The sequence below is a fragment of the Camarhynchus parvulus genome, chromosome 14, assembly GCF_901933205.1.
Source record: "Camarhynchus parvulus chromosome 14, STF_HiC, whole genome shotgun sequence".
NCBI classification, from domain to species: Eukaryota; Metazoa; Chordata; class Aves; order Passeriformes; family Thraupidae; genus Camarhynchus; species Camarhynchus parvulus.
The window spans coordinates 8,694,618-8,709,584 of record NC_044584.1 but is presented as its reverse complement, the minus strand read 5'-3'; the positions used below and the strand labels follow the sequence as shown (position 1 = coordinate 8,709,584).

At 47.8% G+C, this 14,967-nt stretch overlaps 1 protein-coding gene across 2 annotated transcripts in view; it reads right to left on the bottom strand.

Moving 5' to 3' along the window:
• Nucleotides 1–364: 364 nt before the first annotated feature.
• The window catches only part of INTS1 (integrator complex subunit 1), a 28,077-nt gene continuing 13,474 nt past the window's right edge, over nucleotides 365–14,967 (bottom strand). Inside the window, exons 26-47 of one of the 2 annotated variants that reach the window (XM_030958248.1) lie at nucleotides 14,702–14,863; nucleotides 13,817–13,963; nucleotides 13,323–13,421; nucleotides 12,824–12,948; nucleotides 11,769–12,128; nucleotides 11,031–11,190; nucleotides 10,275–10,415; nucleotides 9,728–9,902; nucleotides 9,521–9,644; nucleotides 8,867–8,985; nucleotides 7,820–7,907; nucleotides 7,004–7,230; nucleotides 5,899–6,022; nucleotides 5,287–5,420; nucleotides 4,728–4,920; nucleotides 4,340–4,467; nucleotides 3,768–3,880; nucleotides 3,106–3,219; nucleotides 2,155–2,225; nucleotides 1,563–1,654; nucleotides 1,380–1,489; nucleotides 365–973 (exon numbers count right to left, since the gene is read on the bottom strand). In XM_030958248.1, the coding sequence (XP_030814108.1) occupies nucleotides 858–973; nucleotides 1,380–1,489; nucleotides 1,563–1,654; nucleotides 2,155–2,225; nucleotides 3,106–3,219; nucleotides 3,768–3,880; nucleotides 4,340–4,467; nucleotides 4,728–4,920; nucleotides 5,287–5,420; nucleotides 5,899–6,022; nucleotides 7,004–7,230; nucleotides 7,820–7,907; nucleotides 8,867–8,985; nucleotides 9,521–9,644; nucleotides 9,728–9,902; nucleotides 10,275–10,415; nucleotides 11,031–11,190; nucleotides 11,769–12,128; nucleotides 12,824–12,948; nucleotides 13,323–13,421; nucleotides 13,817–13,963; nucleotides 14,702–14,863 (3,122 nt within the window). In that variant the 3' untranslated portion in view covers nucleotides 365–857. The remainder of the gene's footprint in view (nucleotides 974–1,379; nucleotides 1,490–1,562; nucleotides 1,655–2,154; nucleotides 2,226–3,105; nucleotides 3,220–3,767; nucleotides 3,881–4,339; nucleotides 4,468–4,727; nucleotides 4,921–5,286; nucleotides 5,421–5,898; nucleotides 6,023–7,003; nucleotides 7,231–7,819; nucleotides 7,908–8,866; nucleotides 8,986–9,520; nucleotides 9,645–9,727; nucleotides 9,903–10,274; nucleotides 10,416–11,030; nucleotides 11,191–11,768; nucleotides 12,129–12,823; nucleotides 12,949–13,322; nucleotides 13,422–13,816; nucleotides 13,964–14,701; nucleotides 14,864–14,967) is intronic. The other variant, XM_030958249.1, reaches the window with a different exon arrangement.

The following is a 14,967-nucleotide window of genomic DNA, read 5'->3' as shown; positions in this document are numbered from 1 at the left end:
GATCCCAAGGAGGAAACCCAGCTGCTGGTTCAAAGCCTCCACTGTGACAGTGGCCAGCTGCTGGGATGTTTGCAGATGTACCAAGAAGTTTGTTTTATTTGTTTTTAAACAAAAGTTTTCCAAGGAATCTCTTAAAAGTTGTCCTGTCAGGAGCTGGTACTGACCCAACTCATCCATAGTAACTCAATGACCCTTCCAAATCTCTTCTATTTCTTGCATATCCTGTAGAAGGCCTAGACAGCCCTGTGAGCACTTGGCCATGGAGATGGGTCTTCCAGAAATGCTTTGTCTAGAGTAACAAGAGACTGAAGAACAGGGTGAGAGAGATGTCAAGCTATGCCCAAGAGAGCAGAGAAAGGCACAATGGAAACAAAGAGAATTTTAATTATAAAATAAAAACCACCCACCCCCAGAAACCAAAGTGGTCTCTCCCCCTGCACAAATCTGCATGTTCTCTCCAACACAGAGAGTGCAGACACTTCAATTGCAAGGGCCATCACTCATTCCCTTCTGCTCTCCCAGCAGCTGTGCCTTCTTGGAGAGACAAAAAACCCCAAATAACAAACCAACAGCCACTGCCCCAAGATCCCAAGAAGGAAGTGGTCCCTGTTTGGCACAATGTTTAGGAGATTTTTCTCCCACAATAATGGCATCTTAGCCAGCCAGATTGATCGTTGCCCTTTTCTGATCTTCAGTCAGCACCTTCTTCTTTTCCAGCACAGTCTGGCCTGCCACATCACCTCTTTGATCCTCCAGCACATGGGTTGCAATACACTGTTCTTCTTAAAGGGCTGTAATGCAGCTGATGAATCCATTAAATTAATTCCTCTGGAAGTGGAACCCCCAGAACCACATGTTCATATCATGGCCTCCATGTGCAGAATCTTCAAGGCCTCTGAGATCTGAGAGCTGGTGTCGATCTGGCCGTACATGCCCACCAGGAAGGCCCTGTGCAGCAGCACTGCTGCATGCTCTGGGAAAGGGAAAAGGAAAGGGAAAGGCAGAGTGAGGACTGGCCCCAGGGCTCCTTGTGCAAGAGCAATCCACCAACAACCACTGGGGGAGCATTTGCAGCTGTATGAGAAATCTCCCCTTCCATAAGAACTTGGCACTATCCCCCCTCTAACAGCTCTGTGGGTTTGTGATCATGTGAGAGGTCACAACTCAGAGAAAACTGTAAGGGAGCAAATCTACTTCAAGGAATCCCCCTTGTCTCTATGACAAATCCCCCTTGTGAAGCTCAGCCCAAAGCTACTGCTGGTATTGACAGCCTGGTCTAAGCAACAGCAATCCATGAAAACTTCCCAGGGGAGCACAGCACCCCAGTTTTGACCCTTGTGAGGCCAACCACGGCCCAAAGGTGGCTGATCTCCAGGTACCTTGGCAAAGGAGGGTGTACTCAGGCAGGTTCCTCAGCGCTGTCTGCACCACCTCGAAGTCTCGGCTGCCCAGGCAGTACATGTAGGTGGGCAGGAAATCTGCAGCAATGCTGGGAGGGAAACATGACAGGGTCAGTGCAGCCCCAGATCAGGCAGCACAGGCTCAGGTGCAGTGGTGCTCACCTGGGGTTGTTCTGGATGGAGCGCAGAGCCAGGCTGAAGGCCAGGTTTCGGCAGGAATCCTCTGATGAACTCATCAGCTTCTGCAGGTTTGTCTGAAAGATGGACAAATGTGGATCACAGGGCCATTCAGGGACCACAAACTCCTCAGACTGGCATTACTCCCCCTCCACACCAATCCAGCCCAACACAAATCCAGCAGGTACTGGCTGACCCCAGAAATCCCTCTTTGTAAGACAGATTATCCTGGTTTTGAATACTTTAAAGTACCCTTCTGTAATCTTATTTCATGTGGGACAGCTGAGTTTTCCCTAGTTTCCAGCTTATTCAACAGAGCTGTTCTGTTCTCTCCTTGCCCTGGGAAGAGGACAGAGGTTTAATTCTTCCTCTGACATACAGTAGATGATAGTTGAGGCAGTATGCAATGGAAGGAAATACTGTCTGCCCTCAGCAGGGCTAACTGAGGACACATTTCTCCTAAGGTGCTGCAACAACCACCCAAAAAGCAGAGGAAGGGTGGTGTTTCAGCTGGCTGTGCAACAGTCTCTGGTGAAAAGAATCCCTTCCAGTTGCAGTTTGAGACACCAATACTCACAGCAAAAAAGGCAAGAATTTCTGGCCTCCGTCTGGACATCTCATCAATGTCTGTCAGCACCTCCAGGATGTCTGGGAGAAGACACAGGTTGAAAAGGTGACTGAAATTCACTGATCCAGCAAAGAATCTTTTCTTTTTCCCCACAAAACAGATCTCCCAAGCCATCAGGGAGATGTCATCATCTCCCAAGTTTCCCCACTTGCACACAGAGGTAGTGTAATGAAGGCAGTTCCTCAGAAAGGTGGAGACCAGGGATGTGCCAGATCGACACATCCCAACCTGCCCAGGCAGAAGGAATACAATGGGGTGAGAGTTTTCAGTTTCAGAACACCTTCTTCTGTAAATAAAGACCTTCAGAGTGTTTCTTTAAAAAACAGGGTACAGGTAGGACTTTTTTTTCCTATTCTACCTTGGAAGGAAAACTGTCACAACTTAGGTTTGAACACAGGACACATGTAGTTTCAGAAGACCTTTGGAGATTATTGTTCCCATATGCCAGATTAACATGGTTTTCTTCTATGAAGGCCATTTGGGGATTTCTAGCAAATCCTGCTTCTCATCAGTTTGGTATTTCATTCCTATCAGCACTTCAGACCTGGCTCGAACTGCAGCATTCCTTGATTTACTCATGCTATCCCCCAAAATGCTTGAGGATCCTTGAAGAGCCTCAAAGGGGCAATCAAATGGCCCAGAAGGGCCAATCTCAAATGGCCTAAAAGGGCCACTGAAGTACTGCTGAACTAAGTGATAACAGAATCATAGGAAGCCTCTGTCACAGAATCACAGGAGGCTATGGACAAGTTAATCCAAAAATGGAACAACATCCTAACTGCTGGTGACTTCCAAACACAAGATTGAAACAGGAAACCAGGCTGCTGCTGACAGATAAGTAACAAGGTTGACAAATGCCTGCATTTGCCCTGTGTCTTTGCACAGCAGGGCCTCACTCACCCTCCACTGTCTGGCCTCTGGAGAGCCTCTTCATGTACGGGGCCATTTCAGCTGGCGTGAGGGGAGTGAAGAGGGACACGCTGACCAGGGGGAGAGAGCCAGCAGCTGCTTCATCTGGGGGGAGAGAGACAGAGCAGGGCACTCCTGACAGCCTCTGGACTGGCCAGGATTCCCCAGCAGTGCAGTGGAGTATCATGAGCCACCAGCAATGCTGAGATACAATTGTCTCACACTGTCTCTAATCTCACTGCACCTCCTGTAACCCCCTCAGCTGACACTGAGGAGGAAGCTTTGCAAGCTCTTTTAATGCTGAATTATTTCCCCATGCAAGCTGTGCAAGCTGTCAACAGTGGAAGAATGGATGTACCCTTAGAGTCCCCCCAACAGGTCAATCCTTAAGTGTGGATTAAAACAGCAAAATCCACAACCAGGAAACTCACCCTTGTTAAGAGCTGTTCTGCTCCAGCAGTGATATCACTGGCAGGAAAACAAATTAACCCATCCCAAATACTGCTTCCCAACTGCTGAGCATACAAGTGCCATTCTCCACTCTAAACACACTGAGCTGCTACAAGAACAAACACAGCCCACAAAAACACGTATTCTCCAAAACAGACTGCAGGTTTACCAGCTGGAATAACTCTTCTCCCACCCAGACTCACCATCCTTCTCTTCATCAGAGCCCCTGTCCAAGATGCCACTCTTACTAGGCAGGCTCAGCCCAGCCAGGAGGGACTTCAGCATTGCTAGGTCACTGTTGTCTGAGGACAGGTCACTGGGAAAAAGAAGTGGTGTGTTTGGCTTTCAATAGCAATAAGGGCATGAGAACAGATATGCACACTGAAACAAAGAGCTTCTTAGAGGCAGAAACAATTCCTTTCTTCATAACTGGAACTCAAATCCATTTTCCCCACATATCTGTAGGTGGGACCCTGCAGCCACTGCTCTGGGGAAAGACTCTGCAGCTGCTTCTATGAAAGGTTGCAGGGCACTATAATACCTCAATATAACATTTAGGCCATTATGGGAGTTAAAGTCATTATGTGACTTCCTTGGGCTCAGTTTTCACCTATAAAGAAGAGATATGCTGCTCATTTCAGTGGTGACTTAAGGGAGCCAAGGGTAAAAAAGTGCCATATTAGCAGCTACTCTGTCACATCCTCTTGCTGTCTTCTGTCTGATTAGCTCCTGGCAATCTGACTGTGCATGGGCTAACAGGCATAAGGAAGCTTACTGGAGTGGATCCGAGTGCTTCTGCAAGAAGGAGACAGCTGCCTGGGCATTGCACGTGATGTACTTGTGGATAAACTGCACAAACTTGCTGATGAAGGCAGCCAGGTGCCGGGAGGATTTTCTGTAGTTCTGGGAAAGGATCAAAAAGGTGAGAGTTAACCAAAATATAGCAGCAATGCACTGCCCCATCCTACATCTCTGGGTACCAGGGAGCAGTTTCTTGATCTGCTGTCTCCTCTTCAAGCTCTCCAAGGTACTTAATGCACTTTTTTGTTCTTAGGCATTTAGGAAGGCTTTCCTTTCAAATGAGAAGCACCAAGGTTGGCCCTTTGCTACAGGAGCTTCCCCATCTAGTGGCCAGCAGCCGGCACAGGGAGGGATTTTCCTACCAGCAGCAGACGGATGAAGGATAGGAGACAGTCCCAGAGTGCCGCCTGGTGCTCGTTCTGGAACACCTGCGGCTGGAGCAGCTCCAGGATCCCCAGGACATGGATGAAGAAGGTCAAGTGGTTCTGCTGCCTGAATTCCTGGAAATTGAGGTGAACGCGGCCGTGCAGCAGTGCTGCGATCATTGGCAAGTGCCTGAAACACCAAACAAGAAAATCTAGGCCTAGATCTTTCAAAAGTACATGTTACATCAGTTCCTGGAAGGCAAACCCTTATCCTCTCTCAGAGTTCTTGTCTTGATCCCTGTACAGATAGACTCAGCACACCCCATTTCCCACCCATACTCTGCTCCCCAGTCTCCAGTTCCAAGATTATTCCCTGACAGACACAAGGTGTTGCCTCACTGTAAAAGATGTCACTTTGCTGCCTTTTCTCCTGACTTCTGTACGTGAAGGTGAATTCTGTCACCACCACTGTGATTGCTGCAAGTTTGTTCCCTTTCTAGGACAAGGGTGGATGCTTTGCAGTAAGCCCCAGAGACACACAGGGAGAGAGAGGTACCTAAGGAGGAGGATGGGATGAGCCACAGCCAGCTTCCTGCAGGCCATATTGGCATCCCACACGCGGCTTTCGGATGACTTGGAGTCACTGGTGTCTGCGAGGAGGTTAATGAATCTGTGAACCAGGGCATCAAGCTGCAAGAAAAATAATGAGCAAACTGTTAAGAAGTTTAATGTACAAACCAGCCCCTGGCTCTCCAGCAGTGTTTCCCAATTCCTTTCCAGCTACACAGGGGGGTTAACAGAAATTATTTTCAGGTAGAATCTGCGAGCAGATGCAGTGTTCCAGCTGGCATGGGATCTGAAGTCCACAGTCCCTACAGACATCAAAGCAGGATCAGATGCCTGCACACTTGTGCCTTACAGAAGCCTTTGGCACACAGAAGCTTATGGAGCTTATACTATTTTATAGAAGGACACTGCAAAACAAACCACACCAGAACTCTCTGCTCTGGAGAGTGCAGGCAGGGATGGGGTAACAGAAAAGCAAAATAAAGAAACCAAAGTCACCCAGGAAGCTTTTGCCAGCCCTCACCTTCTAAACTGGGCATCAAGGTAGCATCCATTGTGCATACACAACTGGAAAGGGGCTTTCCTATGCCTCTAACTTTACCTTGCAAGTGCTGCTGTCTCTGGCTCCTTCACTGGTAAGAAGCATCTCAGGCATAGGGACCAGGAGCTCAGGTAGTTGCAGATATATCTGCAGCAGAAGGTCCTGGCAGCACTTCCCCACAGAGCTAAAGGAGAAAGGGAGGGGTCAGCCACAGGACACTACATTAGTTGAACCAGCAAACATCCAAGACCCATCAGATTAGTAACACTCCTCCTGCATGTGGTAAACAGAGCACGTGAAAACAGACATCAATAATCTCAACCAGTGCTTTTTAAGCCTTTGCTTCTTTTGAACAGCTCAAATAATTCACTTTCTACACAGATCCATGCACAGTCTATGGGGATCCATCACGAGCCATTTGGAGTTAGAAAACTGCAGTTCAAAGGCATAGAAGAAGAAAGCTCTGCTTACATTTCTAGTGCAGAGTTCCTGCATGTGGTACTCACAGTCAGCCCCATCCCCATTGGAAAACAAGCCAGAACCACAACTATTCAGACTAACCAGCATGTTCTCCACACACCTGAACCCCCTGGAGATCCCTGGCATAGTCTGTACTGGGAGGAAGTAGAAAGAAACAGTCACTCAGAATCTTTCCTAATATCACCATAAGAAAGGTTGGAATTAGGTCAGTTCCTTTCACTGCCACAAAAACATCATCTTCCTGTTCTTTCCACAGTCTTAAAATAGCTGTTAGGAAATAATTTGGTCTCCATTCAGCTTTCAAAGCAAGTCAGAAGCAGGATGTATTACAAGCAGTGACTCAAGGGATGAGTAGACAAGAAATCCCACGTTAGGAACTAGTAACCAAAAATAACCACTGCCTTAAAGAACAAAAGAAAAAACCCCAAGCATGTCAAGAATTTCATTCTGAAGTCCTAAAAGCAAGAAGGCCCTTAAATTTCACTTTTGAAATCAGCTTCCTGGGCTGAGTACCACTCAAAACCACTTGTTATTTCCCCAAACCTCGGGGAGGATAGTGTGCATTTTCATACAGGCTCTGGAACATGACATTCTTACTGAAGACATACTGGCAAGTCTCAGCATTACCTGCCTGTGCTCAAGAACTACAATTCCAGCAGACAATGCTCCTCATTTGCATCCTCACCTGCTTCCCCACTGCTGGATGCAGTTGGTCAAATATTCTGTTACTTTTTTGATGTTCTCAAGGTCTCCATGAGAACAACTGAGCAGCAACGGCAGTCGAGACTGGATGAGTGTGCAGGAGGCCTCATCAGTGTTCTGGTATCTGGTCTCTGCTTCAGCCAGGATCAGCTCCACCATGCTGATCAGTTCTGATGCCTTCAGGTGGAGCACAAATTCCTCACGGCGCTTCTGTAAGGCAAGAGAACACCCCAAATTATTCCACACCAAATCCCAAGTTTCTTCTAGTCACACCCTCCCTGACTGGAATGGAACCTTAAAACCACACTTAAGAATGGCTCCATATCTAGGGCTCTGAAAGAATCATAGCCCCAAATAAAATCTCTTTACCCCTCCTCTACTTCTTCATTTACTTCCATCTCAGCATGTGTGATAGGTCAGAAAGCATAATTCAGTCACCAGTTCTGTGGAGAAGAGACACAGCCTCCTTTTCTTTGTAAAATGGCAATCATCCCATGCTGAGTTTTAGCTTGCTTGTCACTCCAGCCTTGAGCCTTTACTAGATATTGTGGCAACTGCTGCAGGGGAAATGCCAAGTGGGCAAACTTTATGTGTTCCTATCAGCTTTCTGGACTCTAAACTGCCACTGTAATATGCAACAGCAGAGCAACTAAGCAATCAGCTGAGGTACAGGCAGCAAACTTGGCACACTGCGCCTGAATCACTCCAGCCACCTCTTGGCCATGGAAAAATCAGGCACTGTGAAAACATTGCCTCTCACTCCATCCAGACAGGAATATTGGAAGAACTGAACCAATACCTGAGGAGTTCTCTGGTCCCTTCCCTGCCAGATCCGAGGAATGTGAATACAGGCCCACAAGAAATCCAAGGATGCAGTTGGGTCAAACCTGCCAGAAGACAAAAGAAGACAGATTTGCAATTAGAGTCAACACAACCCTCGGGCAGCACACAAACACATGGAAGCATCACTAAACATGATGAGTGCTGTGAAGAAAGAAACATCTGCAAATGTAAAAATAGGACCTATTAAGTCCCAAGAAGGGGGTTGGTTCTGTTCCCAGATTATGACTAAATAGTTGTTGCAATAAGCACAGCACAGAGTACAGAACAGAACAAATGGCATTCAGCAAGTGTGGGGGCTACATGGAGCCTAACACCAAGGACAGGAGCTGGTCATCAACAAAATAGTTGGTACAATCAGACCAATGACCTTACTGTCCCTATCACAGCAGTTACCTTGAACTGAGGAAGTAATTTAATTTTGAGCAAGAAATTAAGAATAAAATAATAAACTGGAATACTACCAGTTTTAGAAGCATTGCTGTTATTAGTTTTCAGCATGTCCTGGTTCATAACTGTAACAATACCACTACACTGGAACTTCAGTACTTGAAAGCTGTGTATAGAAGCTCAGAGCTAGGGCTGCTGCAGAGATCAAAACTGGGAGCCTGATGTAATTAAAGGGTTAGAGAAAGACTGGAAATAGAGTTTAGTACAACCAAAATATCCATCAGAGCCTGCTCAGATACAGAGACAGCCCTCAGTTTGCTATCCAAGCCATCCTGCAAACCCTGTGTTCATAAAGACTACCAACAAGGGCAATGCAAGAAGGATTACCCATAATTAGCACTTCCTGTTTAGAACGCAGCCAAATCTTTATGTGCTGCTTCCATCAAACAGTAGGTAATATTTACATCAAGGTACACAAATCAGCCGGTCTGAAATCTGCGTCCTTCTCACAAAGACTATTTTTGGCAGTCACATCATGAACATGGCAGGTCTTGTTCTCTCTCAGACAGACAGAGTTGCCCAACTCAATCCCTTGGCTAGGCCAAACAAGACTCACCTTTGCTCCCTGTTCCTGCCAAGCAGAAGCCTGATGCACTGGTGCAGTGTGGTCCAGCTGGACTGGTGAGTCAGGAGAGCCAAGAGGTATGGGCGGAAGGAGGGCACCTGGGACCCTGCCTGGAAGCACCAAGAGAGAAAGAGCTGTAATGAACAGGTCCTGGTAGCAAGGTGGCTGCAGGACATGCCATGTGTATTGCAGAAGGATGATAATCCAGGAGGGCAGAGAGCACAGACAGCAGGATTGAGGATTTAGGGCAGCACTTTCTGAGAGAACATGGCATCAGATGTGAAATTCAGTTTCAGCCTTAACTTTGGCATGGCACTTTGGGCAAGCTATTGATCTGTCTGCAAAAATACCAATGAAAACACAGCTGGCTGGGTTGTTATGGGACTGTGCTGTGTCTACAAAGCACTTTGAAGTCCTTAAAAGAACACAGCTGAGGAAATATAAAGATGAGAGGAAACATAATCCCTGCACTGACAAATATGAGCCTTGCACAGAACTGTCCTCCTAGTCAGCCTGTATTGCTTTGGAACTCCTACAGTAACCTGTGGCAGAGCATAAAAATAGCCCTTGCCCTGTTTCCAGGTGCAGGTCAGCACCCCAGAAAATCATTTCAGCACAGCAGTCCCCCTGCCCAACCACTCTTACTTTGTTCCAGGAGAACAGTAGCTTCTGCTGTAGATCAGGGCAGCTGCTGATGACCTCTGGGTCCAACATCTCCAGCCAGTCATTGAGAAGGCCAGAGGCAGGCCCTGGCCAAGCTGATTCAGCACTGTGGACAAAGCAAAGCCAGTGTCACTGGTGATACCATGCACCCAGACCTACCTGTGAATTCCCATCATTGCCTTGGCTCACCTGCAACTCTCCATCTCCTTCTTTACTGGGGTTTCTTCCTTGTCCTGGAGCAACAAGGAGCACACCACAGCAATTGGTTTCATGGCAGGACACCTGGTCTCAACAGTAGCTGAGAAGAGGACAGTCAGGAGCTCCTCCAGGTAGGGAGAGTGGGTTTCAATCAGACCTTGAAGGACTAGCAGAGGGAGAAAGATGTCACTCATTAATCCCAGGGTGTGGTGAAAGGTATGGAACCTTGCAAGTATTATTCCTGATAGCCAGGCTCAGTGAGGAAGAGAGAAGCCATTTTTATTTGGGATAGTAGGCTTCCATTTCTTTTTGTTAGTGGAAACCAACAGTTTGCTCAGAGACTTAATCTGAGCCCCAGATCACAGTTTATAAACCCACATACAGTGGGGGAAAGGAGGTGATACAAGACACAGCCAAGCTTAGATCAGTTCACATTTTCTGATCCAGGAGAAGGCAGATTCCCACAGCCTGCACAGTAGGCAGGGCTGGAAGTTCAAGCTGATGCTAGAAAGAAGGAGAGCAGAAGGGACCTCCATACCTTTGCTGATGAGCTCTGGCTCCACATTACACTTCTCTCCTGATTTCAGGGTTGCAATGATGGCACAGACTGTGGAGCTGATCAAGTCCGGGTCACGACGGAAAGAAAGAGCTTCTGTGAGGTGCAGGAAGCCACCTCGAACTGTAACAAAATCACAGCTCTGTCATCACAGGGACAAGCCAGCCCCCACACCAGACTTCCCTCCTACAGATTTCCCATGTGGCTCCAGGACACAACAACTCAAACATACAAATACACATTCTACTGCCACTTATGGCCACCACCACCCTTGACAGCTCTCCTGCATGTTACAGGGACATGTGGCTAAGAAGAAGCTCTGTAACCACAAACCCATTACCATGCCCAAGGTCTTGGTTAGACTCTTGCTCCCGAGGGATGGCAGATGATAAACAACTCTGTAAGTCATGATGTGACCTAATTCCCGAGGCATTCCTGCATGCTCATCTACCAAAACTATAGCTCACAGAGAATCCCTGGCCTGAGAAATTTTAAGTTTTCCCTGAGAGATCTGCTGTGCTTGGTGAGATGCTACCAGGTGTCTACTGCAAGCCTCCAGAGCTAAGGCATGGTTCACAGCCTGAAAGAGCATCTGCAGTGCAATGTGCTACTTTTGTATCTCCTTATGACACCTGTCTAAAAGGCTACCTGTGACACTTCCTGCTCCAGGTGCAGTTTTGTCTCTTTCTTGCCCCACTTCGTCCCCTCTGAGTCCCATAAGCTGCCCAGTGCCAGTACCATCACTGATCCTGTGCCTTGAGGAGTATTGCACAGCAAAGGCCTTCAGCTGAGCTCGCAGGGGACCATCTTCCACAGCAGGGTTCTCCAGCCACTGCAGCATCTGCATGAGCACTTTAAAGAAGAGCGAGGAGAAGGCAGTGTCCTGTGGCATGGCGCGCTGGGAAGAAATTCTTTACAGTTAGGCTGGTGAGGCATTGGCAGAGGTTGCCCAGAGGTTCTGGACTTCCCATCCCTGGAAGTGTTCAAAGCCAGGTAGGATGGGCTTGGAGCAACCCAGTCTAGTGAAAGGTGCCCCTGCCCATGGCAGGAGAATTGGAGCTAGGTGATCTTTAAGGTCCCTTCCAACCCAAACCATTTTATGACTCTATGAATTATACTTCAGCTCTCAGACTGTCTGCAAATGCCCTAGCTTGCAAGACATGCCCAGAACAGTACAGACTACAGATCCCAAAACCAGCAGAGACCTACAGCTGTAAATCCAAAAAACAGTTACTGGGCTGGGTAAGGTGCACCAACTCTGCAGGTAATCTCAGCAGTGCCAGGCTAATGTGGCTAGCCTGCGTCCAGATACCCATGACCAGGCAACCTGAGCTGAGCATTACGAAGTGTGCACACAGCAGAGCACATGCCCTGCAGATTTCCCATTTCTCCCTCACCCCTCTTTATGAAATGCTCCCAAACAGATTCCCTGTGTCTCCCTCACCCCTCTGAATGAAACGCTCCCGAGGCACTCACGTGGTACTGGTAGAGCTGGCGCATGAGCGGGCAGGAGATGAAGTGGTGGCGGTGCATGGCCATGACCAGGGCGCCGCCGTGCGTGGAGTTGAGCAGTGCAGCCACAGCCTGCAGCAGCTGCGCCGTCACCCCGCTGGCTGTGACCCCGCTGGCCGTGACCCCGCTGGCCGTGACCCCGCTGGCCGTGACCCCGCTGGCTGTGACCCCGCTGGCTGTGACCCCGCTGGCTGTGACCCCACTCTCTGGCACGGCCCCTTGGCGGATGTGGGCCAGCTCCTGCCCCAGTGACTGCTGCAGTGCCAGGGCCAGCGGCCGCAGGCTGGAGTTCTGCCACCGCGGGTCCGGGGTCAGTGGGAAAAGCTGGGGAGATACAACAGGGAGTACATTTATGACTGACAATGAAAGGATTGCTGTACCATGAACACCCCGAGGCTGAGGAGTGATTTACCTTTACAGCTATACTGAGTGTAGGCTAACGGGAACCTTCTGATACAGCTTTTCTATACTCTAGTGCCTGGCACATGAACATAAGCAGCATCTCTGCAATCCCAACACGATTATCCACACTGACACTGCAGGGGAATCCTACTACCCAAACACCAACAACCGACTTGGCCAATTAATTCCCTGTAGGCTCCTTCTGGAGTCAATGGAGGGAGGGAAGCTCTGAAAGCAGACAAGCCAGAGTACAAATGCTGTTTGCACACAGCTTTGCTGCCAGGGCCCTGTGAGCATTTCACAAATCCTGCATCCACTGCTGAGAGGAAAGGCACTATGCACAGAACAAACAAGGTGCAGAGACAGCAACATGCTAGTAGGTACTGACAATACCAGGCATGATCAAAAGCCACATCACATTCCAACTACAAGAGAAAATTCCTGCCAGTATCAACTCCACCAGGCTGTAATGGCACACCCTCATTGCATCAAGGCTTTCATATTTATTGCCTGCAAACACTGCAGGATAAGGAGACACAAGATGCAAGTCTGAGAGAAATGGATTTTGTAAAGCTGCTGCAGGGAAGCAGCTACTCAGCTGGAGGTTATGACAGTACCTGCAGCAAGATGCCTGCCAGATCATCTTCTGGGCCCAGCACACGGACCTGGCTCAAGGCCCGGATCCGACTCTGATTTTGAGAGTTTTCAGGACTGGATTTTGACCTTGCAGTCTCAGCGCTGTCTGCAAGAGCAACAAAAGGAAAGAAAGGAAAATGCTGTTATGGTAGATAGCATCTGGAGCCCCAACACTAGATCACCTTCAGCTTTACAGTCTCTAACTACTGAGGAATTCAGCAGCTTCTCACTTAATTCCAAGCAAGACCTACTTTTCCATATGACTCAGAAAAACTCACTGTAATAAACTCCAAAAATACTGGAATTTCTCTCTTTGCCAGAAGCAAAAAAACTCTAGCAAAGGACTGGTGTCTAACTGTAGCTTGCTGGTTTATCACAACACGCCTGCTTTTTAAGACATCTCTCCCTGTTCCTCTCAACAGCAACAAAGGAGGGAAGTTTGGAAGATGACTTTGACATTTAGGCTATCCTGGGCAGTACCTCGGCGGGCTGGTAAGGAGGCAGTAAGCAGAGAGTGGAAAGTCTGGCCTCCTGTTGCTCCTCTCTCATGTTGAACCTCCACAAGATGAGCCATGTAGTCTGAAGAAAAGGAGGAAATAAGAGCACATTATCATCTTGCCCTCTTCATTAAAGCAGGACAGAATTGGCTGTCTGTACAGCCCCCACAGACAAGAGAATCTGCTGTTCCCACAGACTTTGTAAACATGATGCCTTGAAAGCTTTGTTTCTTTTACAAAGTACCTTCCAAAGTACTTTCTGACTCTGTACATTCCAATACAAAAAAATCCTCCTCTATCTGGGAAATACAGCCAAAGGCCACCCAGGTGTCTACAGCGACAACAAGCTGCCAAAGCAGCCTGTGCACAAAGTTTGCTGAACTAGCTTGGATTTTTCCAAGGAAGTCACAGGAGATACTCATGGAAACAGTTCAAGAAAAAGTTAAATGCCTAGTCAGCCTCCTCTGCAGCTCTTACTTTTGTCCATGATGTTCTGCTCCAGCGTCTGTGGGTCATGAGATACTGCCTGATCCAGGTACTGCAGAAGTTTGCTCATGCTGGAAACTGGGATTCCAAAGGACTGAACAAAGAGAAGCAGCTGCTGTGGCTCCAGGTCCTGCAGGGCTGCAATAGACAAACACTGAGTCCTCAGATCTCTGAACTGTCCATGGAAGGTCATCTTTATTACCTGATCTTTATGCTTTTGTCTGGACCAACAGTGACACATTAATGACAGAGCTGCAGAGAGCCTAAAGCCAGAAGTCTGACAGCTGCCTACTATATTTTCTTTCCTCTGCAAATCATTGCTGCCTTATTGCATCTTCCAGTTAATTCACTCACTGGCTAATCTGATCTTCTGTTTAATTTTATTAGAACTTCAGTAATGCAATCATTCGTATTAAAAAATAACTTCCACCCTATCTCTTGATGGCTGCAGGCAGGAATTATTGAATAATTCAATCACTGGCTATAGACAGCTGTCATTTAATTAGTAAAATGGGATGAAAGCTCTGAATACCAAGAAGAAAGAGAGCACTGATGAGTGGTATGAGGACCAGAATAACCAGAGGTTTAGCTTTTACATCCTTTAGGCACGGCTTTCCACAGCGCTGTGCCTATTGTCTGGTGATTGCATAGCTTGAATTGAATTGTTGTAAAAGAGATGGGACCTCAATTCAGTCTCCCATTCCTTTAAAATACACAGAAAGGGGAATATCCATTCAGACTCACTCCCTACTTTAAAAGTAACATGGCTACATCCAAAGGCATCCAAATAGGATGGCTGGGCACACTTGAGCAAGGAAGCCTCTCCTTTTCCTTTCAGCAGGCTTTGAAACACCAACAGACACAGCACAGGCTCACCTGCATCCACGAGCCGTGGGACCTCGGAGCGGATCATGCGCAGCTTCAGCCAGTCCGGGAGCAGCAGGGCCTCCTCAGAGGTGTCAACCAGGAAAGCAGTAGGGAGGGGCTTTTTCTCAGGGAACCATATATCCAGTAAGGTGTAAAAATCACCATCCCCTGCTTAAGAGTGGATAAAAAATTATTTCCCATGTTCACAAGCACCTAGAATGCCCTGCCCTTCTCTGTCAATACACCAGAACACACACCATTATTTTGGCATTTCC